Here is a 23,965-nt window from a genome sequence, read left to right on the forward strand (position 1 = left end):
TTGAACTCACAGACTCTGGACTCCTAGCCAGGCTTTCCTACCCACTCTCCTGGCTCTCCCCTTTTTTTAGTTTTACCTCTGTTGTCCCCTTTTAATATCGGTCCCCTTGAATTGTTAACTACTGTTATCTATTTTTTTAAAAAATGTATTTTTATTTACTGTGCATGATGGCATTGTGAGCCACCCTGAGTACCCCACTGTCGGGTAGAAGGGCAGGGCAGAAATACTTTAAATAAATAAATAGCTTGTAAGCCTCTTGGAGCAGGGACCAGTCCTCACATTATTTGAGAAGTGCCATGTATATGGATGGCACTCTGCCCCCCCCTCCCAAAAAAACCCATTTCTGTTGCAGTTTACCATTTGCTCTCAGTTACTCACACATTCTCCTCCTGAGAGTTCCTCCTTCAAAAACTCTCTTCTACTGATCTAAAGAAATCACTTGTCCCATTTTATGGTCCCCGTAGGATGCAGCAGATGAAAGTTAAAGAGGAAAGCACAAAAGCAGGACTACAGCTAAACGTCAAGAAGACTAAAATAATGACAACAGAAGATTTATGTAACTTTACAGCTGACAATGAGGACATTGAATTTGTCAAGGATTATCAATACTTTGGCACAGTCATTAACCAAAATGGAGACAATAGTGAAGAAATCAGAAGAAGGCTAGGACTGGGGAGGGCAGCTATGAGAGAACTAGAAAAGGTCCTCAAATGCAAAGATGTATCACTGAACACCAAAGTCAGGTTCATTCAGACCATGGTATTCCTGATCTCTATGTATGGATGTGAAAGTTGCACAGTGAAAAAAGCGATAAGAGAAAAATCAACTCATTTGAAATGTGGTGTTGGAGAACTTCGCAGGTAACATGGACCACGGAAAAGGCAAATAATTGGGTGTTAGAACAAATTAAACCAGAACTATCACTAAAAGCTAAAATGATGAAACTGAGGTTATCATAGTTTGGATGCATAATGAGAAGACATGATTCACTAGCAAGGACCAATAATGCTGGGAAAAACAGAAGGGAGTAGAAAAAGAGGAAGGCCAAACAAGAGATGGATTGATTCCATAAAGGAAGCCACAGACCTGAACTTACAAGATCTGAACAGGGTGGTTCACGACAGATGCTCTTGGAGGTCGCTGATTCATAGGGTCGCCATAAGTCGTAATTGACCTGAAGGCATATAACAACAACATGCATATTTCTCCTCATTGTGTAACTAAGAAAAGCATGATACTATTTTGCAGAAAGGCTTGGACCACTTTCACACCAGACATTTATTCTACTTTTATTCCACTTTAAACAGTTCGAAAATCCTGGGAAGTGTAGTTTTTGAAGGGTGCTGAGAGGAGACCCCCTCTTGCCCTCACAGCGCTACAATTGTCACAGAGGCTTAATAGTCAAACCCTCTTCCCAGGGAATTCTGGGAACTAGAGCTTGTGGATGAAATAGAGGTCCCCTAACACCTCTCAGCACCCTTAACTAACTACATTTCCCAGGATTCTTTGGGGGAAGCCATGACCGTTTAAAGTGGAATAATAGTGGGATAAATGTATGGTGTGAATGTAGGCCTTAGTATGGGAAACTGGCCAGGCACTGTCCTCACGGTGGTTGCCATTACCACACAATAGTTGCCTGGCCTTCTCAAGCGTTTCTCACACAACTTGCTCAAAAAATACTTCTATGCAGAAATTGTCCATGGGAAGGAAGCCCCATAAACGGACCATGTGAATCTAGCTTAGGAGGAAGCTGAAAGTGCTTGAAGATGCAACAGGATTGGTAAAGACAAAGAGTGGCACTCCAAAAGAGGGTGAAGAGAGAGTTCTGCCAGAGCACCCTCTTTCGGTAGCCAATCGGCTCTGGGGTGGAACCAGACACTCTCTCAGCCTTTGCTGAAAAGTCACCAGCCAAAGGGCAAATCCCTCGATCATGAGCAAGATTGTAGAAAAGGAAGGTGTGGTTGTGTGACAAAGCAGACATACAAGAAGCAGATTAAGAAACTAGAGCGAGTTATTTGGGCAGCCCCATTATATTAACTTTTATGAAATTAATTCATTTTTATGAAATTAATTAACTTTTATGAAAGCAGGCAGGAGTTCTTCCCTACATCATATTAATAACTTTTATGAAATTAATTCATTTTTATGAAATTAATTAACTTTTATGAAAGCAGGCAGGAGTTCTTCCTGGTCACCTGTAACTGAAACAAGGCTATTTAAATTAATGTTTCAGAAACACGGCAAAACAATATTCTAACACATACTCCTAAGTTGCCAGACGGTTCCCCCCCCCAATTTTTTTTTAATCAATGAGTTTTTAACTCTGTGCAATTATTGAAGGACAGTTGGAGAACATTTGCACACACTTCTCATCTCGCTTGCAGTAGGAGTGAGAAGCTAAGAAAAGGATAGCCACCATGGGGAAAAAATCCTTTTAGTGGAAAGGGCAACTTGCTGCACATGGTGGGGGGCGGCGGGGGGAGAGTCTCAAGATCTTGGGGGGAAATTCTGTAACCAAAGCAAGAAATGCATGGATTTAAAATTTAAAATTCACAAGTAGCACACAGATGGGCAACTTTTTACTACGTGGCAAGGAGGGGGGAAAGAATCCCATTCATTATCAATTTTGATAACCCTTGAATTTTTTGAAACTTGATTGTGTCTATTTCTTCAAATCCACCCCACCCACCTACCCCGCAAGGCCACCAGTCCTTCAACTCTGGCTTGGACATTACACAAGAGGAATCTCCCAGCCTCCCTGAGGTCCCACTCTATATACAACATACGCAAAAGCAGGAGATAATGGGCCTGTGTTGAATTCACTGCTTTATGCAGCTCCTCCTGGGACACAGAGCTAGCAGATGTGATAGAAAAATTTTGTGCTGGAGAAAAGTAGCTCTGGTTTGCTCCTTAATGGCATTCACATGCAAAAAAGGGAAAAGGGAACCCCTCTGTCAGCAATGCAAAATTTAGACACAGACATAAAACATTAAGCCTATTTAACCCTAGCAACTAATTATACCTTTTTCAATTTAAAAAATCAGACCCTCTCTGAGACACTGAATAAAAATTAAGTTCTAATAAAAAATAAAGAATTCATGCTGTACTGAAAATGCATATATACATTCAATGGGAGATTAACAACTGAGATCTCTCTGACCCCAGATTATATACCAAATTAAAGGGAATGAACAGCTGAAAGCATATTTAAATAGAATTATTTCCTACCCTAATCCAAGGGTAATTTGGGTCTGCGTTTTTTTCTCATAGCACCCAAACATCTGTCTTTAACGCTTTATTATATCTCGTATCATTCATCTTATGTACATTGCTTTGTGAGGACTTGGTCCTGAAAAGCAACTTATAAATACTTTGAATATATAAACAACATATGAACTGCACACTCACAAGATATGGAAGACTGCTACATAAGCTGAGACAATTCAAGTTCATTTTCACAGGGTGATATCCAACATCCTACAGACCCACTGAAATCAATGCTTTAACTTTAATTTCCATGGGTCTACTCTGTGTGAAATAGTTGGATATCATCTTCAGTATGTGCAACAAATTGAGAGCCAGTGTGGTGTAGTGGTTAAGGTGTTGGACTAGGACCTGGGAGACCAGGGTTCGAATCCCCACACAGCCATGAAGCTCCCAGGGTGACCTTGGGCCAGTCACTGCCTCTCAGCCTCAGTGGGAGGCAATGGTAAACCCCCTCTGAATACCGCTTACCATGAAAACCCTATTCGTAGGGTCGCCATAAGTCGGGATCGACTTGAAGGCTGTCCATCATCATCAAAGATGATAACAAAGAAGTTATGAAGTAGGTAAAAAAATGCATGTACTGGGTACCTTTGCATTTCAAAACCCAAACTTCTCTCATGCTGTAGTCTTCTAACTCTGCATTGAGAGAGTTTGGGGATACAGCCTGTGGGTATTCAGATCCTCCTAGAAACTAGTGTCTTCAGAAGTCTCCAGTTAAAGCAAGTAATTTGGAATAATGTTTCCCAAACGCCACCATTTGGCCTTTCAAGGGCGGGCTTGGCAAATATCACAACCAATACACACTCATAACCAGCAATCCTATTTTCCTCAGGTGGGACTTGACCAATAAGAACAAACATTTAAAACAATGTTGTCGTCCCCCCTCCAGGAAAAAAAATGAAGGAAAAAAGTGACCTGTCAAATAAAGCCAAATTTATGCCAATCTTTTTATAAACATCTATAAACAGTTATTTAAGCTTTTGAAAAGTTGGCCTCATTTGAAAGCATGAAAATGGGAGGAGGAGGGAGAGGGGGGGAAGATGTAAAGGACAGCTTAGAGGCTGGCTCTCTGCATAAATATTCAGAAGGAAGATTATAGGATCCGTGTTCGGCTGTCTTAGGTTCCTCCGAAGTCCACATAGAATAGCAAAGAACAAAACTAACGAGAAGGAGAGCAGATGTTAGACAATGCCGCAGCCCCCCCTTTCCTCTCTTACCAAGCCCCCCCGCCTGCCTCCCTTGGCTGTGCTAAGGCGCTTTCATTCCCCCTCCCTCCCCCTTCCAATATGGTCAGGTCATTCAAGGATTCTCCTATAGACTCCACATTGTGGCTGAGAGCTATAAGCTGGACCTCTGTCAGCCTTCCAAAAGTTCCCAATAAAAAGGCATTATGCAAATTCTACCTCTCTCAGAAAAAGCAGAAAAGGCCTCCAATAGGCAGCCGTTGGAGTATTGGAAGTCCCAGCCTTCATTTCGGTATGGCTGTGTTTGCCTTAGGGCCATGCTGCTTGTTTTGACAGTGGGTCCCCCCAGATAGTTGGGATTAGTCGAGCTTGTTTAGATAAACTGGAAAATCAAGGCCTTCTCGAGGTAGACAGCTAGATGTAGATATGGAGTTTCCAGCTGCTGCCCTTCTACAGATCCACAGTAGATGTCACAGCCACGGGCTATCTCCCATACGTAAGTACAAAATTAAAGGCTGCTTTAAAAAGCCTTTGTAAGTCTCAGTGCTAAAATAAGGAATCTGTACAGTATAGTTTAGACACGTTATTCAAATGAAACACCGGCGAGGCTTTGCAAAGGACGGAGAGGAAGGCCGCCATCCTTTTTCACAGAAACAGGAGATGCAGCTTGTATGCATCAGCTCAAAAACGGATAGCCTTTTGTTGCCGCTGCTTGCAAATCTAAGAGACTAGTTTACCAAGCACTTCAAAGCATGTGCATCCCACATATCCAATGAGGTCTTATTAGGAGGGCTGTGATAGAACGTATGAAGCAGACTAGCCTAGCACTGTCTACTCTGACTGGCAGTGGCTCTCCAGAGTTTAAGGCAGAGAAAGGTCTTTTCCAATACCTGCCACGCCACCGGCAAAACCTGGGGCCCGCTGCATGAAAACATGTGCATTGCTGCAATCTGATTTGCGTTTTAAGACACTTTTTTATAGTGACTAGTTTAAAACAGGAAGATGTCAGCGTATACTACTTTCTGAATTCGCCACACACACACACACAGCCCAACCGCCACGATAAGAAGAAATGCTTAAAGTACTGAACGCTCCACTCTCCTCACAAGAACCGAGGCAACCATTCTATGTATTTATTTACTTTACCATTTTTTTTCTTTCTTCCACAATAAAAGAACCCCAAGAAAACACTCCCAAGGATGCATGTAGTACACACAAAACCCAGCCCAAAGAAGAGACTCTCGTGGGCTCCAGGAATTACTGAAATGTAAACACTAAGTAATTGCTACAGCAGGAAAGGCAGGGGCACATAGAAAAGGGGTGCCCAGCACAGGGTCAAGGGAGAGTAAATATCTTAATTCTTCCTTTGCTCAGGGTAGTTGATTCAATTAGTGAGGAGGATTGAAAGGAGGAAGAGCAGAAAAATCCACTGTGCAAACGGTGAAAGGTGGTTGGAGAGAGCCGTCCCGCTATTGAAGTCAAAGAGAAAACATCAGGCACGGAGTATGGAGCTCCAGTACCTCTACTGGATTAGTAGCCGGGCACTAGGTAAAAATCAAGATTTGGGCAGGAAAGATAAATTCTCCAGCCTAAATTCTGCAGCACTTCAGGTCTGAGAGAAGAAAGCTATTTAGCACAAGCTGAATGATCAGGGGACTCCTTATTTGGGCTCAGTTGGTACAGAGGAGTGCCGTTGGCTTTTATATGAGCTCCCCAAGTCTCATCGCCAGAAATGTGACCAACATAAGCGCGACAAATAGCCAAGCTTTACCAACATCAGAAGAAAAAGAGACTAACCACCTTGGAAGTTATTGATGGTGGTGGTGGTGTGTGTTCATCAACCTATAACAGCAGAACAATTTCTGCGTAATAGCAATATGGAATGCAACTAGCACCCTTCTGGAATTTAAGGACTGGTAGGTGAACTTTTTTTTTTAAGGGTAACACGGAACAGTGCCAACAGGTATACCTTGTAAGTACTACTTGTCAAATTGCTTCTAATGCCACCAGCCGCTTTAATGAGCTATAGTGAACATCAAGACCTCTCTTGCACAGAAATATTGTATTCTCTCATCTCTACTGGTAGCTTAGCACTTTTGCTCATATATGGAAAACCCTCTTGTGCACCACAGTTATTACAGCTTCTTCTAAACTGCAGCCTGGAGTTGGGCTGTGTAACCGTTTCACTGGATTATAGCAACTGTTGTTTAAGTATTGCGTTATTCTTTTGGATTTTGGGATTTTAAACTGCCATGGATATTTTACAGAAAGACAGAATCATTGTTCGTCATTAACCATGGTAAACCAGAAAGCCTGACTTATCATTGCCTCTGCACGTGGCATATCCCAGCCACAATTGCACAGAAGGTCACCAACGTTAATTTGCACTAAAATGCTGGTAGTGTCAAAGGCAGATGTTTCATCATGTTTGAGAAGTGATTTTTAAAAAAAAAAGTTGGGCAAGTTAACAGTGGTGACCTGTCCAGCCTGGGCTTGCCATTCTTGGCTAGCTCTGATGTGAAGTAGGCATCAAGGCACCCCTATAATTTAAGTGCATTTTGTGGGTATAGTTTATTATTTATTTATTTATGAATGAGCAACATACTGGTACACGGTGGGTTAAACCAACCAGGACGCCTTAGCTTCTTGTTGTGTCCAAATCAAGGATTAGCCAACAATGAACCATGGGATCAATCCCAGAAAGCCACATAAGAATCACATGGAGTGAATACCACACATTTATTTTTATTCATCCTCTCCTCTTGCTAAGACACACACATTTTTATTATATCAATAATGTGAATGCAGAAAAGAGGATGGCACAATTCTGTGGCTCACATTATGTTCCCATCATGGAAATGCAGGCCAATGATTAGGTACATACTGTAGTTTCTCCCATACGGAGCATATAAAAAAGTATCATAGCAGTAAATTGTTCACATAAAACATCAGTCTTAAAGCTGCTTGGAACCTAAGCACAATGCATAGCAAAGCCAAGGACAATGAAACACTGTTCTAGGATACAGCTGTTTTTGCCCAAACACCACAAATGTCTCAGCAGACAGAAACTCACACAAACACACTTTACTGATGTTTTATAAATTTTGTAATTTGACTAAAGGAGATCCAGCCAATTTAACTCAGTGCCACCCAAGCAATCCAATAACCTTCAGACATCCCAATTTAATTCTTATTTCCTTTTTTAGGGAGAATGGAATAAGCAGCCCTCCAAAAACTTGTAAGGTATTATAGGGGAAGGAACTAAGCTTGCAAGATTTCAAGGATGGTTCTCTTTGGCCGTCTCCTGTAAGGTAGTCAGAGATTACCCCAACCAGAATGTTGGGCAAAATGGACTTGCACTGTCAAGAGGAGCAATCCATGGGCAGGATCTCTCTCACACACAATCGGATGGAAGGAGTACCACGTTTGGATGTCAAGAGGTGATCGATAAGCCGAAAGCTGGGAAAGGATTTCCTACATTTAGCACAGGCTGAGAAAGTTCCTTCTTCCCCAGCCTACCCCAATATGGGGAAATTGTTATACACCACTGTTACATACCAATTAAATATTTATTTAATTAATCATTAGGCTTTTAATGGCCTAAATTTAAATACGTCTGGTGAGGAGGAGGGGCTATGCTCGAAGGATGACTGCCTCCACCCACCTTACAGGTACCCGGTGGCCTGGTTGCTGAGTCATTTCTCTGACTTGAAAGATGTTTTAAACTGCGCTGTTATGTTTTTGCTTTACTGGGATTTTATTGTTTCATAAATATATGAAATATATAAACAACAAAATGCTGATTCTAAAGAGGCAGTTTCTCTTAAGAGTGAGAACTTCCAATTTAATAAACCAAATCTGCTGGAAGAAAATGCCTTCTCTAAAAACATTTTTGTCCATCAGGAATCTATAATATTTCCTTCTTCGGTAATAAAGTCAAAATAGCTTCTAAAAAAGAACAAATTCATATCCCAACAGCATTACAGAAGATCAAGCTTAGAAGATGTAGCACTGATTTCAACCAAGCACTGGTAATTCTACTTACCTGTGTTTTCTGTAATTCTGCAATTGTATTTCTGCATGAAAAGCAAGCTACCCGCTGACTTTAGACACAGAGTGGAAAGAAGAGTTGTATAAAGTTTCTCATTTATCAAATCTGAACCAGTAAGGAGGGATCTGACATTTTGGAGCAACCTGCACAGCAACTGGCCTTTCCATTTTCACTCCACCATTATTAGACGGGAATTTTAAAAACAAAAAATCAGCAAGTAAAGCTGTAGTAGATTAATCCACTACTACAAAATAAATAAATAAATGCCACACTACTATAAACTACATGTTGTAGAAGGAAATCTGGGAAATCTCCATTTCGCCTTAAATCTCACAAGCTGTAAAAAAAAAAATTACTGGAGAATTGCCAGAAGTGGCCTTTTTTTGGCAGCCTTATGGTGATGGAATTATACAGCACTTATTCACCACCTATTTAAAATTCCTTAATTGTGCCAATTACAACTTTTAACCGGATTTTATTTCTGAATAATTCAATTAGCCTTTTGAGATGCAAAGCACCTTTTCCTATGTACATCTGAAATGCAACCGCTTGACTGTGTGTACGCATTTTAGCAGGTCCCACACAATAGCCTCGAGGCTCTTAAAATACACGCAGAGAGACACTATCCCACATGCTCCTCTTACAAGGAAATGTCTCAATGAAAGCACCGTGTAAGCTGTAGCCTCAGCCATTGCTGTCAGGGGTCACCAGTATTTGCCTGCTATATGCGGATGTGTGTGAGGGGGTCCTCATTCTAAACAGCATGGAGGGAATTGAGCAGAGAGAAGTTATCCCCTTTCCAAACAGAACTTGAATAATCAACAGAAGATGACTGGCAAGAGTTCTGGAGACATTCTAAGAAGTTGAGCTTCACACACCACTCATAATCAACGTACAGATTGTACGGAAGCAGCATGTGACAGCCAGAGGCATATGTAGCTTATTGAGAGAGAGAATTAGGAAAGTAACACGGCTGCTCACTGGATCTATTTGCAAGAGCAATAAGCCTTAAAAGGGGATCCCAGAAACTGAAGTGGCAAAGCAAATACCAACAACGTTCACAAGAGGGAACCACACTTTTGGAAGGCTAAATACACAGTCTTAAGGGAACACTCATATTTATGTAAACCTATGAAAAGAAAGGTACTTTAGAACATAAGAACATAAGAACATAAGAAGAGCCTGCTGGATCAGGCCAGTGGCCCATCTAGTCCAGCATCCTGTTCTCACAGTGGCCAACCTGGTGCCTGGGGGAAGCCCACAAGCAGGACCTGAGTGCAAGAACACTCTCCCCTTCTGAGGCTTCCGGCAACTGGTTTTCAGAAGCATGCTGCCTCTGACTAGAGTGGCAGAGCACAGCCATCATGGCTAGTAGCCATTGATAGCCCTGTTCTCCATGAATTTGTCTAATCTTCTTTTAAAGCCATCCAAGCTGGTGGCCATTACTACATCTTGTGGGAGCAAATTCCATAGTTTAACTATGTGCTGAGTAAAGAAGTACTTCCTTTTGTCTGTCTTGAATCTTCCAACATTCAGCTTCTTTGAATATCCATGAGTTCTAGTATTATGAGAGAGGGAGAAGAACTTTTCTCTATCCACTTTCTCAATGCCATGCATAATTTTGTACACTTCTATCATGTCTCCTCTGACCCGCACAGCAAGCAGCAGAATCACAATGACAGAATTAACATTTTGAAAGCAAAATATTTTTTTAATGCAAAAGCACATAATCAGACAAAAAGCAACGGGATTGTTGGTATTTTCAGAGCTTGGAAAAGTTACTTTTTTGAACTACAACTCCCATCAGCCCAATCCAGTGGCCATGTTGGCTGGGGCTGAAGGGAGTTGTAGTTTAAAAAAGTAACTTTTCCAAGCTCTGGGTATTTTCATTCTCTTGTCACCATCAATGAGCAATTGGAAGATAATTTTTAAAAACCCAATTCCTCGCCTCCTTTTTGGTGGGAATGAGGATATTGCAGTGTAGGTGATGGTCCGTTGGCAAGAAGAGAAGATGATCTGCCTCTGCCTGACATTTTAGGAGATGGTTTGGCACAGAGAGGATGAACAACAGATCAATTTGTCAACAGAGAGATGAAGGAAGGCAGACACACAATCTTGACAGATGTTCCTCCAGAAGTTAGCAAAAGTAACCAAGCAGGACTTTGGGGTCCTTTTATAATCAGACAAGCTTTAAAAAATAAATAAAAGTAAAAGCTTATGTTTTTCCTACGTTTCCCTCATGCACAGTGATGACAATAGTTAGACCTTTCAGGGCCAAGATTCAGGATTTATGCACAATTACCATCACCTGTTTTGAGCCATTGGGATAGAATGAGGGAGAGGGATAAAATGAAAAATTAGCTACATACAAGACGTTGTGCTGAGATTTAATTAGCTCTGGCTCTAAGTATTGCACTCCAGAGCATCTATTTTGGGTTGTGAACTACTTAACGAACCATACCAGCTTCACCCTTGTGGTAACTTCAATGAAATACCCACTGTATGTGCCAACAATGGCCAGCTGTTGGATAACTTGGAGCTTTCAGAGTCAACCATCTATATGCACCCAGGAGGGGAAGAGAAAAGAGGCCTTGGCCCTTCGTTGCTGTACTCTGCTTTATGTTATTCCACTAGACATCCACTGATAAACCCTCTAACACCAAAGGAGTTACCTAATTCCATCCATTCATGAAGTTGCTTTGCTCATCTCCTTCCAACGTAGGTTTTGGAGGAGCAGGTAGGATCACCATCGATAAGCCAGTTACTGGCCAACAATTCAATTCTTAGAGGTTCATGCTCCCTGCTCCCCACCCTGACTCTCACTTTTACTATAATGCTGGTGAAGAACAAGGAATTTTATGACCAAACAAGATTCCAAAATTAATTAAACACACAGCAATGGACAATTTGTTTGACTTCTTGCCTCTTACATAAACAGGCACAGATGTTCCCAGCCCAAAGATTACTGGATTATACATACTGAATGCGGCTTACCCTTGAACCAATTCAAAACACTTTCTTTAAACAAATTCTGGGTCTACCCAAGGGCACCCCGGCTGCTCTCCTGAGACCTGAACTCAATCTTCCCTCTTTAACGGCTAGGATAGACCTAGCCTTTTTTCGATTATGGAAGAAACTCTCGGATACTGATTCATCCTCACTGGCCAAACTATGCTGGCAGGAGCAGTTGGATAAGGAGGGCTGGGCAGGGAATTTCCCTGTTCTTGGTATTCAGTATTTGCTAACCCCTACCCACCTACTTAATCTTAATTCGAAGTCTCTCCGAAATCAGATCTTTGAGTTTGATGCACACCAAGATAGGGCAATGATTGCCAACTCACAATTTTCCAAATGGTATTCCCACATTAACTCCACCCGAATGTGTCCTCACTATTTGGATATCTTGACAAGGGCTCCCCTTCGGAGAGCCTACACCGAGTTGCGATTCCAGGTGATGCCATCGGTGTTCCTACAAGGTAGATACCTTGGCATCCCCTACACTAAAAGGCTATGTATAGCCGGCTGTAATGTACCAGAAGATTTGACACATTACATACTTGATTGTCCTCTGTTTTCTCTACCAAGATCTAAATTCCTACTTCCAATAATTCATGCAAATCAAGACAATAACAGGTTTCAGATTGTGATTTTTTTATTGTCCTCCATCCAACCTCACATAATAATTGCCACTGCTAATTTTGCTTTGGCAGCAAAAAAGCTTAGAGCTATATATGTCATGAATAGTGGTTGTAAATGACATTTCACAGTTCGTGTTTTTATTTTAAATATAATTGTATCTTTGTGTTTGTAATCCTGTTGTAATAGCCAATGGCTGTATACAATTATTATTAATAAAAGAAAGAAAGAAAAGAATGATTAATTGTTTTTGTGCTAAGCAGTACACACCACAGTCTATGTATAAGCAGGTAAGATACAGACACAGTTACTGGAGTAACTTTTTATGAAATCAGCAAATGCAGATTTAGAATTCCAATCAGGGCCGGCCCAAGACATTCTTGTGCTGGGAGCTAGGAGGAATCCAAATGGCCTGTCCTGCTATTTACAAAAGCATACAATCCAACCAGACTCTCTCATGGATAAGCTCCACTGAACTTAACTGTGTGCACATAGGTCCCATTCGTTCTGAAGGAGACCGTGCAGGAGAATGCCAAGTGGATTGTCCTCTCTGGGTCAGATCCATCTTCACACTTTGCTGGCTGTAATGGCACCCAACAATCTGCCAACTCACCTTCTCCCATAGTAAGGCTGTGTCCAGCCCTCTCAATTTAAAGGCAGCATTCCAGAACACATAGCTGTGCAGAAACAAATTTTACACCATAGGCATATGACCAACACAGCATAAATGCTCTCCAAATCAGTTTGTAATGTGGTGACCCTTACGGACCCACTGTTAAAGACCTTACCCTGGAAGACAATCTTACTCGGTCACGAGTGATCGCCAATTAAAATGATCAGTGGCTAACACACTCCCCTTTTGTAATGATTGGCTCATAGGATGGTGAAGACATTGGGACCCTGCTCCCAAAAAAGTAAGGGGTATAAGACCTCGAAAGACCCTGGACGACTACACCCCTGCACAAAGAAATCCTATTGCAAGGACTTTGCAAAAGAACAAGGCACACTATCAAGGCAGTCTACATATGTATGTATCTGAACATGCCAACTTCACAAGGGCAGTAGTGTAGTGGCAAATTCAGAAGTGCCGGGTCCCTTCATGATGTTCACAGCCACCAGCACCCTTTTCTGCTGCTGGGTTGAGAATGAGATCCTTGTTAATGCCTCCTCCCACAACAACAGACGTCCCTAGCAGCCTATAAGCATAAAAGAGGGGAGAGTTAGCTATATGTTAGAAGCCTTTCTCAGATAGGCGGACTAATGTTAGCGTATTAGAAGAAGCAAAGACTACCAGTGTTGAAACACTGATCCTCCATCAACTTCGCTGGACCGGCCATGTTGTTCGAATGCCTGATCACCGTCTTCCAAAACAGCTACTTTACTCCCAACTTAAGGATGGAAAACGGAATATCGGTGGACAGCAAAAGAGGTTTAAAGATGTTCTCAAAGCTAATCTAAAAAAATGTAACATGAGCATCGAGAACTGGGAAGCCTTGGCCCATGAGCGTCCCAATTGGAGGTCGGCCATTATCAAAGGTGCTATGGACTCTGAAGAAGCACAAGTACAGGGCGAAAGGGACAAACGAGCTAAGCGGAAGGCACGTCAAGCAAATCCTCATTGCGACCATCTTCCATCTCGAAACCTATGTCCTCACTGTAGGAGGCTGTGTGGGTCCAGAATTAGCCTCCACAGTCACTTACGGACCAACTGTTAAAGACCTTACCATGGAAGACAATCTTACTCGGCCACAAGGGATCGCCAATGATGCCCATAAAATGTTTACAGTTTCTATATAAAGCACAAATATGGTAGGATTCGTTACAGCCTATTTCTGTGCCTGTGGAAAAGGAGGAGGGGAATATACACAGACAGCACAAAAGTACCAATTTTGAAGGAATTCATCAGCCGTCATATAACAGTTGATCAAATTATACATAGGAAGGATGTCCTCCCAGCTACTAAGCAGATGAAGCACATAAATCAACACTCTGCAAAAGGGGAAAAAAGGATTTCCAATAAAGTAACTGCAGGAAGAAGAAATGCAAAGCAATGCTAGAGGTTATGCCAGAAACTTATCTAATACAGCAGAATACCCAGGTAATTTCAGTTCTGTTCCATATTCATTATGCCATTAACACCAGAATACTAACATACTACCTTTGCTTCCATTTACAACTTTTTTTTAAAAAAAGTAATTTTTAAAGTTGTTTTTTAAGTGGCCTTGTAAGTTTTCACATCGCTACTATCAATCACAGTGTGTCCACACTGAGTTGAAAGCACAAGGCCCAAAGATGCAGCTGACCATAAGTACTTTTAAGTGTCATTGATTTCAACAGGGAGTGGTGTAAGCACATTTGCCTGGACTGTGTCAATGGAACTGGAACAGAGAACCCAAGACTAAAGTTTTGCTGATATTTATCTTCATGAACAGATATGATCAACATGAAGTATTTAAAGCCTCCAATTAAAGTTACAGGGGGAAAACTGAGTCAAAGACTCAAGTTGGTTCTTTAAATGCAATTAACCATCCACATTTGTGGTTTAGTTGCTTTTCCTTAAAGTGGCATTTTTTCCCTAGCTATGAAGATTACTTTTAGAATTTTCCTTATGACTGGAGGGGTTGAAAATTATTTTCAACCTTTCACCTGCTTGAGATTCTGAAAGTAGCAATGCAGAATGGACTTGCAGAGTCACAAAACTGTCACTAAAACTATTTCAGCAATTTTAACTCATGTCTTCTATACAGAAGATATATTAAATGCAGATAACAGACCACACCCCTGGTAATAATTATGCATGACTTTCACAGAAACCAGTATACACATACCAGTATACACCAGAAGGTACACATACTCACCACACATCTTTCTTTAAAGGTGGAAGGGACAGAACTAGCAGAACTTGTTCCTATAGACAAGTTCTTAATTTTAGATATGCTACAAAAATGGCCAATGTTAAGGCAGAGCCCCCCAATATGATTGTTCCTATTCCAAAAAATTAGGAGAAACCATCAATACTGTCCTTAATGCCCTTCCAATATCTTGCATATGACTTTTTAAAATAAAATCCCAAAGACTAAAATATTGTGTGTGTGTGTGTGTGTGTGTGTGTGTGTGTTCTGCTATTATGGTCTGACCGATCCAAACACGGGGGGGGGGGGGAGAATGGGGACACGGGGGTGTCCACCTTGGTGAGTAATTACAATCAAGATTCCAGCAATGTGGCTAGCTGGCTCATTACTTCCTGACTTTGTATGAAACCCCTTATTTACATTTCAGATTACATTTTTCATGAAACAGCGAGATCTATCGGAGCTGAGAGGTCTGAAATAATGAGGGAGAAATATTTTAAATAAAAACGTGTTGGGGTCCTGCATTTCCGCCCGTGTCGGAAAAGAAAGGAGTTCTTTCTGTAGTGGCGGATCATTTATTCTGCCTCTAAATGAGAAGCAAAAAAGGGGGAGACAGAGACAGAGAGAGACAGAGAGAGAGAGAGAGAGAGAGAGAGAGACGAAACTGATGAACTTTTACTGCCCATTTGTCTTTAGCAGACAATTAAGACAGGAGATCAAAACGGATTATCGTGCCACGTAGACAACTGGCCCAACAGTCATACATCTCCGGGACCGCAGATTTGTAACTCTCCTTTCATCCCTCACCCCCCCTTTCTCCTTACTTCTTTTTCCTCTCTAAAGGCAATGCTAGCTTTGTGGCTCAAGGGGGCCAAAAGGGTGCCCATCATTATTCAGCCACAGATGTCATTCTAACCTCCCTTTTTTCTCAGGTTTCTAAAGCTGGGAGCCACAATAATTTGTGACAGATTCTTTTACTGTAAGGTACAAAGAACACACAGAATAAAACATCCAGCGGCAGCGAGGGCTCTGATCAGATGCGCTGCCTACATGGGAAACACACTGTATGTAAAAACAAGTGCCAAGAATTTAGACGGAGGGAGAGGGGAGGGGGGTGTATGGGGGAGGGGGGAACTTAGGGGCTTTTGTACTAATGAGTGAATTGCCTTGTGTTGACTTAACTCACAATATTCCTCATGGGTTGGGTTTGTCAGCAAGAAACATTTGCCAAGATGCCCATACTAGCCTTGTATGCAACCTCACATGCATTGTATAAAAACAAAAGGAACCCTTTTGTTTCTAAGGCATGCTGCAATTAAAAAAAATTCATTTTTTTTAGGTGATCACACCTAAAAGCTAAGAAACCAGCCTCACTCCCACCTTTGCTCCAGACCCAGCCTAAATAATAAAAAGGAACCTTGCAAGGTGCTTGCCATTCAACTTCCCACCATCTGCTAATTTGTTATACATTCTTGAGATCTTCAACAAACACGGCATTTAGGTTTGTTGCATTTGCAAACTGAATGAATCCACATTTTTGTTGTAAAATGGCCACCTTCCGCTTCCATATTGCATTCACAATGTTCAGAAATATTATGCTGATTACTGGCCATCTTTAGTTTTGCTCACACGACTGCCTGATGTCTCTTCATGTTTTAAATGCACAGCTTATATACATGCATCTGGAATTTGTGTGTGCCTTGTTTGATAAGTTTGCTTCGTTCCGCACCGATTGGATAATCCACCTTTTTGACAAAAAGTCTTTAAAAAGCGTATTTTGTGAATATACAAATCACGAAAGTTCTAGAACCACATCAGCTTTGCATCTTTGACTTCTCTAGGTTAGATTCATTCTGAGGTGGTTTACAGCGTGCTAAGATTTCTCTCTTTTTGTTGTTTTATAAAAGGGGAAATATTTTATGTATGAGACAGTCCTATAATCCATAGATCACAGGCACAAGAGACAGCAACAGCTCGGAGGGACCCTTAATCCGACTACAGTTCACATGATAGACTAGCGGCTCTTTCAGCACACATTGTGGCCCAACGCTGCCGAGTGTACTTAGGGAGCTATTTATTAACAGATTATTGGCACGAGATGGCAATGAGGACTCGTGCGTTTACAAAAGAATGCTTTGTTGCACAGCCTCAACTCTGTGGTGCAAGAACTGAAAAAAAAGGACCACTGGAAAACTGTAGCAAAATCCACTCAAGCAACACACTGTTTTAAAAAAATTATATTAATACTACACAAGCTTTGCAGGAGTGCAGGCATCAGGGCAACCATTGTCCCAGCCAGTGTATCCACCCCTACAAGACAAGGTCTGTGCACCCCAAGGGGCCCACATTGAGACATGCTCAGCAGCAGGCAGGAGACACTGCTGTGCCTTCTGCAGAACAGAAACATTTCTACCAGGGGTGGCGGGGAGGGAGAGAGGTAAAAGCATCAGAATCAAAATCTTCTGCAAGAAAACGTAATTAAAATCTGGCAAAATTGGTTAGGGGAGTTCTTCTGTCCTAACAGTACTGTACAAGGGTCCTCCAGCTAAGATTTTCAGAGATTTTCAGGGATGTATCAATTAAAAGGATTTGCTCCAGAGATCGAGTTTCAACTCAGATTTTTCTAGTTGTAACAGTTGACACAAAACCGCTTCCAAAAGCTAGAGATTCCAGAGCAAAACAGCAAGAGTATACTAAGTACCTACAGCGACAGAGCAAAAACAAAACTTCCCTCCCAACACTACTCTATAATGAGATACATTCAAAGGAGGAAGCAGCCATCACATCAGCAGCAGCTTTCGGTTATCACAATCATCCCCATGAACTATTGCGATGCAGGATGTGTTCCCTTTCCCCTCTGCTCTGAGCACTAATTGCAAAATCCCACGGCATTCTATATGCACAGTCACTCCCTTCCCTTTATTTACTCCATCATTCTGCCAGATTTGATGTGCCCCTGACATATTTTTTTTTTACAAATGTTGTGATGCCAAGTAAACTCATAAACCTTCAGACGACGAGATGAAGATTCTGTACCTAACAGCAGCCTGCAGCACCTCCAAGGCAAAATAAGTTTGTTTAAGGAGTGAAATTCATGAATTTGCTTCCTCAAAATAGATTTTTTAATTGGGGAAGTCTTACTCAGAGACAGAAACCATCTATTCTAGTTTATCCACGGAAGTTTACAATTTTGTACATACCATTCTTTTTTAAACATCTTAAGTTTCTAGTATTTTTTATTCTACTATTTTATATTTTGTTTTTGCATTAAGAAAAGGAAAAAGAACAGCAGTAATATGTTGAACAACCCTGAAATGAATTTTGTCATGTAAAAAATTAATTACGCATTCCAAACCTGGTCACTGTAGTCCTCTGGGAATTGCCTCCGCACCTCAGGATCTGTAAATAATTGACAGATAATATTAATTGGCTTTGGATTAGTGAGCAAGCAGAGAATCAGACATTAATATTTGATCAGAAGATGATAGCAACCCTGGCAGGGGATCCAAGAAGGGCAGCTGAGGCTGAGGCGCTGATAAGAGGAAGTAAGGACTCCTCAAGGCTCCCCTTTTACCCTCTTTCCAGAAAGACAAAAAAGAAATTAAAGAGACCTGATGCTACTGTTAACTTTAGGCTGTTATCTAATGCAAAAACCTAACCAGGTGCAAATTGCCAGCTACATGCGTTGCAAGGGAACAGTGTCCCAATCGTGCCTGGATTCCTTATTTTTAATCAGACACCTCACTTAGTCAACTACAGGAATGAACATTAAGGAAGAAAAGGCAATCCATCAGCAGTCCTAATCGCAGCATTTTCAAACCTGATTCAAGTTTATAAGTGGAAGTGAAAGTGGAGTACTTAAAAATGGGGGGCACACACACACCATTCGTAAAGACCTAATTAAACCAACACTGAGCTGTTTTAACATTAGAAAGCCTTAGTTTTAAGTCTTCTGTACACCAACAAAACCCACCCCCTCAAAAAAAAACCCCAACTCTTTCATCATTGTTTCTGAGGATAAACAACATCGTATTTCAACATAAGTAGTAGTTCTGAACAAGTCTAATTGTATGACACAGAACAGAAGCAGCAAAAAACAAAACCCAGACAGAAATAATTTCTATGACAAACCATCTCAAAACAACTCTGTTGTGACCATCTGCTTTTCCTAACAGTGTTTCCAGGATTGCCAGGTTCCGTAGTATCAGTGTAATTTTTAATTACAACAATAATAGATTACAAACTAGATGCCTTGAATTTTGTAAAGAAGTTGTCATTTAGTCAAGGAGCCCGTTGTCAGACCAACATTTGGGCACAATTGTGAGAACATTTTGGATTCTATGGGCTTGCTACGCAGAATGCATTGTTCAGCAGATGCTTTCCATTTTAGCAAAGAGAAATGTTTCCACAAGTTTGGATCATGATGGAGGGAGTGGGGATTTGTAAACAATCTTTACTGTGCAATTACTGCTCTCCTCTGCCAGAGTTAAGGCTTGTGGGGCAGATAATAATTTTATGATGTATACATCATATACTTATTTATTTACTATTTATTTTATTATACTTGCATACCGCCCCATAGCCGAAGCTCTCTGGGCGGTTTACAGTAACTAAAAACATTAAAACAAATACAATTTAAAATTTGATTTTTTTTTTTAAATGTCCCACCCTCGCTCCTCACAGGCAAAGTTTGTTTTGCTAATAAATTGGTTAAACTATACTTGCTTTCAACAAAGTATTTATAATGTACAGTCAGAGCACTTTTAAAAAAAAAGCTAACTGAGGGAAGTTGCTATGAAATTTTCCACATGGATGCAAGTTTGATCACAATCCTTCAACTGTGCATTTGGAGTTATCCAGAAGATGGCAGAATATTAGATTCCATAATCATCAGCTGTGAAGTTGTTTAGCCTCCAGGATATTTTTACCCAAATCTTCAACTCTACTCCTATGGCTGTTAAAGAAAAACGTGAAGAGTTACTAAAGCTCTCTGCTGTAGAGTACTCTCTGTAGAAGCCTGCGGAGAGCAACATGGACTATCAATAGTCCGGTCCTATGAGAATGAAGTATACTCTATTGAAATCAATGGGTTCAGGCACACTCAACTTTGCACGTGCATCCCTTTGTGAGTCCTGACAGTCCCTATCACTGAAATGAATCCAGAAGGCTACTTTGTACATATTCATTATGAACATAAGAAGAGCCTGCTGGATCAGGCCAAAGGGTGTCCAGCATCCTGTTCTCACAGCAGCCAATCAGATGCCCATTATGGGAAGCCAGCAAACAGGACCTGAACACATGAGCACTCTCCCCTCCTGCAGTTTCCAGCAACTGGCATTCAGAACTGGTATGGCCACATGGGAACCAGCACAGACTCCAGAACAGGGATCTCTGCAACACCTCTACTTTTATGATAATGGACTTCCTTATATTCCAAAGCCCTCTTACATCATAAAATGAATGTTACATATTGTTGTTGTTAAATTAATCATGATGATGATCATTTATATGCTGCTTATATGTCAAACTTCCAGATGAACAAATAGTATTCTTCCCACAATTCAGATAGAGGCTTCCTTTTTTAAGGCATTTAAAGCTGCCTTAAATGGACAGCCAAAAGGACATAAGAAGAGCCCTTGCATATCAGACAAAAGATTTGTCTGGTCCAGCATTCTAGTATCACAGCAGCCTTCAAGATGCCTCTGTGAAGCTGCAGCTCTGCTATCCAATATTTTTTCTGGTGGAGAAGTCATGGAATGAACCTGGACTTTGTAAATGAAAAGCAGATGTTCTATTGCTAAGCTATGGTCATTTCCTTTCCATGCCTCTCCTCATGCATCTGGAGCAACCAAGTGTACAAAAGCATCTTGTTCCTCCTCTTCTGTTAGGCACCAAATTTGCCATTAGTCCAATGCACACTGAAGAGGCAATTCTGTACCCACATTGCCCCCCCCCAAAATTGGATGTTCTCTGTCAAACACCTTGCCTGTACAGATCAAGCCGCATGGCAACCTTCACACCATGCAAGCCATGCAGGACAGGAGTTCCCAAACTGTGGTCTGTGGACCACTAGTGGTCTGTGAACTTCATTAAGCCAGTCCATAGCATGTCTGTTGATTTGTGGTTGAGTATGGGAGGTGGCACACCCATTACACTGAATATTCACACTGATTTTAAATTGTCATTTGTATTGCTTATTTTATTTCTTATACTGCATATTTTATTCTATTGCAGTTTTAATTCTATGGAATTACAATTTCTAGAACAGGCAGAGAAATCACTACATGGTCTGCCAAGAACCCAGCAGTTTTGAAGCATGTGTAGTGGTTAGAGTGTCAGACTAGGCCCTGGGAGATGGCCAGGGTTCAAATCCCCACTCAGCCATGAAGCTCACTGGGTGCCTTTGGGCCAGTCACTGTCCCTCAGCCTAACCTACCTCACAGAGTTGTTGTGAGGATAAAATCGGGAGGGGGAGAACCATGCTTGAGCTCCTTGGAGGAAAGGTGGGTTATAAATGTAATTGTTGTTATGTGCCTTCAAGTCAATTATGACTTATGGCGACCCTATGAATCAGCGACCTCCAAGAGCAACTGTCATGAACCACCCTGTTCAGATCTTGTAAGTTCAGGTCTGCGGCTTCCCTTATGGAATCAATCCATCTCTTGTTTGGCCTTTCTCTTTTTCTACTCCCTTCTGTTTTCCCCAGCATTATGGTCTTTTCTAGTGAATCATGTCTTCTCATTATGTGTCCAAAGTATGATAACCTCAGTTTCATCATTTTAGCTTCTAGTGATAGTTCTGGTTTAATGTAATAATAAAATGTAAGAGTAATAAGTGGTACATCTAAGGCCCTGTCCCAGTACTTTCAGCGAACTCAGGATCCTCATTAAAACGCTCCTGCCCAAAATGAGATGGTGAACATCACTTGCAAAACTTAGGGGGGGAAATCAATAACAAAGGTTTGTTAGGGTTTTTCTTTTGTTTTTACTACTACTAGTAGCCATCCTCTTTTGGAAAGCAATTCATTCTTTTCTTTAATGTGGTTCTGCTCCAAAGTCTACTTTTCCTGAGTTCGAAGGCCCTTTCATCAGAATTTCCACAGATGTCTATCAAGCATAACAATCTATATCATGTTTTCATATGTTCCATAGAAAAAGTGCAATTAAATATTTGAATCTGTCTTCAGTCCTACAGCATTGCAGATACTTCTTCCCCTCCCAAAAATCCTAGCTATGAAGGATAAAATAAAAGCCCTCCCCCTCCCGACTAGGAAATTGTTACATCAACCTTGCAAGTTATGCTCCCAAATACAGTCTATACATTTTTCCTGCATTTGGCACTGATGCAAGAGTGAAACAACAGACAAAAACAAAGCAAAAAACCACCTCAAAACTAAAATGATGCCCATAAAGGAACAGACCAAATGTCTTTTACATTCCTGACAGTTATCAGCACTGCATATTGCATACAAAAAAGTCAGATCACTCCCTTGCAAGTTTCTCCATTTTCAAAATCAGTCCCCAGATTTGAGAGAGTGTCTATCCTCCTCTTCACACCCCATCCACACTGTCTCTACTGGCCAAATCATGTCATCTCAGCGTGTGGAATTGGTTCCATGGCCATGAGACTGGTTAGCACTCTGCTGGGCAAAACTGGGCAGTCCAAGACGCCCAGTGGAAACTAGTCCCCTCTGTCACCTACAAATATTTCTTTGCTTTACTAGATATATAGCGGCCCTAGAGGTATTTTGGGGGGATGTGGGACAAGGGGCTGTCCACCTTGAGGATTAAACAGGGAAAAGATCAAGTATCAAACAATGTGGTGCTACTGACTAAGCATCTTGCAATCCTTTGAGCACCACAACACAGAGTAGGAGCAATGACATTCTAAGCATGTTGCAATTCTGGGATGCAGTTTGGGGCAAACACAGCCAGACATTCATTCAAATAACTGTAGCCATTTTGATTTAAGCTATTTCTGATTAAAAACCAAGTTACACTTTGCTCCAGCTCAAACACTGGCTCAGTGGCTACGATCCGATCCCACAAGTGTTACAACCTCACTGTCATCAGACATCTTAGTAAGGGGATACTTAAAGCCAATTGACATATTGTTCCCAGCACCCCCGTGGTTTATGTTAGCACACTAACAAAATTCTAGCTGACTGCACAGCCTTGTTCCACAACAAGCTGACTGCAGATCAGATCCATCCAGGCTTTTCCCAAAGGATCTGGTGGCACCAGGAAATAGAAAAAGTCTGGGGGACAGAAAATGGCCCCTTGGGAAGTGGACCAGGAGATGGACCAGCCCAATTCACAACTTCATTGTGTTATGCTGTTGTTTGTCTTTCATGTTTCCAAGTGCCCTAATCTCTATCAGCAGCATGGCATACGGACACATCCTGGCACCCTGCAGTTCACAAAATGCCTTTAAATTCTCCATCTGGCAGCAATCCACTTGCATGCTTGTACATTTTATCCACTATTCTACCAGCTGCATTGCATCAGTGCCACTGTTTCAAGCGGTCTTGGGACATTAAAAAAAATATTAAATACATCTTTATTTGGTACAAAAGTGTAGCATATTCATATAGTGAAAGAATGGGCATAATGCACTATTTATACACAACTTATTATTTATTAAAATGACTTTGATTCCATCTTTTCCACTATAAAACTGCGTCCATGTCAGTTAACATAAAAAATTCAGTAACATAAACGAAGCAATTCGCTTTTCATTCACTCTTATTCCAATTGCACTCCAGTTTCTCGGACACGAGAACCACACATCCTGAGAGGATCCAAGCTCAGCTTACTTTCGCTCATCCAGCCCACCACTGCATCCAAACACTGGTCCAGGTCTTGCATGACTGCTCCCGACTGAGATGCTATGGAGAAAGAGCTGGGTGTCATCAGCATATTGACGGCACCTTACCCCAAATCTCCCAATGCTATTCTCTGGACTCTGCCCCACAG

The 23,965-nt window shown here is 41.3% G+C and overlaps 1 protein-coding gene across 8 annotated transcripts in view; it reads right to left on the reverse strand.

The window, feature by feature from the left end:
* The window catches only part of DENND1A (DENN domain containing 1A), a 342,814-nt gene that overhangs the window by 240,966 nt on the left and 77,883 nt on the right, over positions 1-23,965 (reverse strand). For all 8 annotated transcript variants that reach the window (XM_061604516.1, XM_061604517.1, XM_061604515.1 and 5 more), the window contains one exon: positions 18,346-18,389. In XM_061604516.1, the coding sequence (XP_061460500.1) occupies positions 18,346-18,389 (44 nt within the window). The remainder of the gene's footprint in view (positions 1-18,345; positions 18,390-23,965) is intronic.

Source organism: Rhineura floridana, chromosome 20 (genome assembly GCF_030035675.1).
Source record: "Rhineura floridana isolate rRhiFlo1 chromosome 20, rRhiFlo1.hap2, whole genome shotgun sequence".
In the NCBI taxonomy this organism is placed as follows: Eukaryota; Metazoa; Chordata; class Lepidosauria; order Squamata; family Rhineuridae; genus Rhineura; species Rhineura floridana.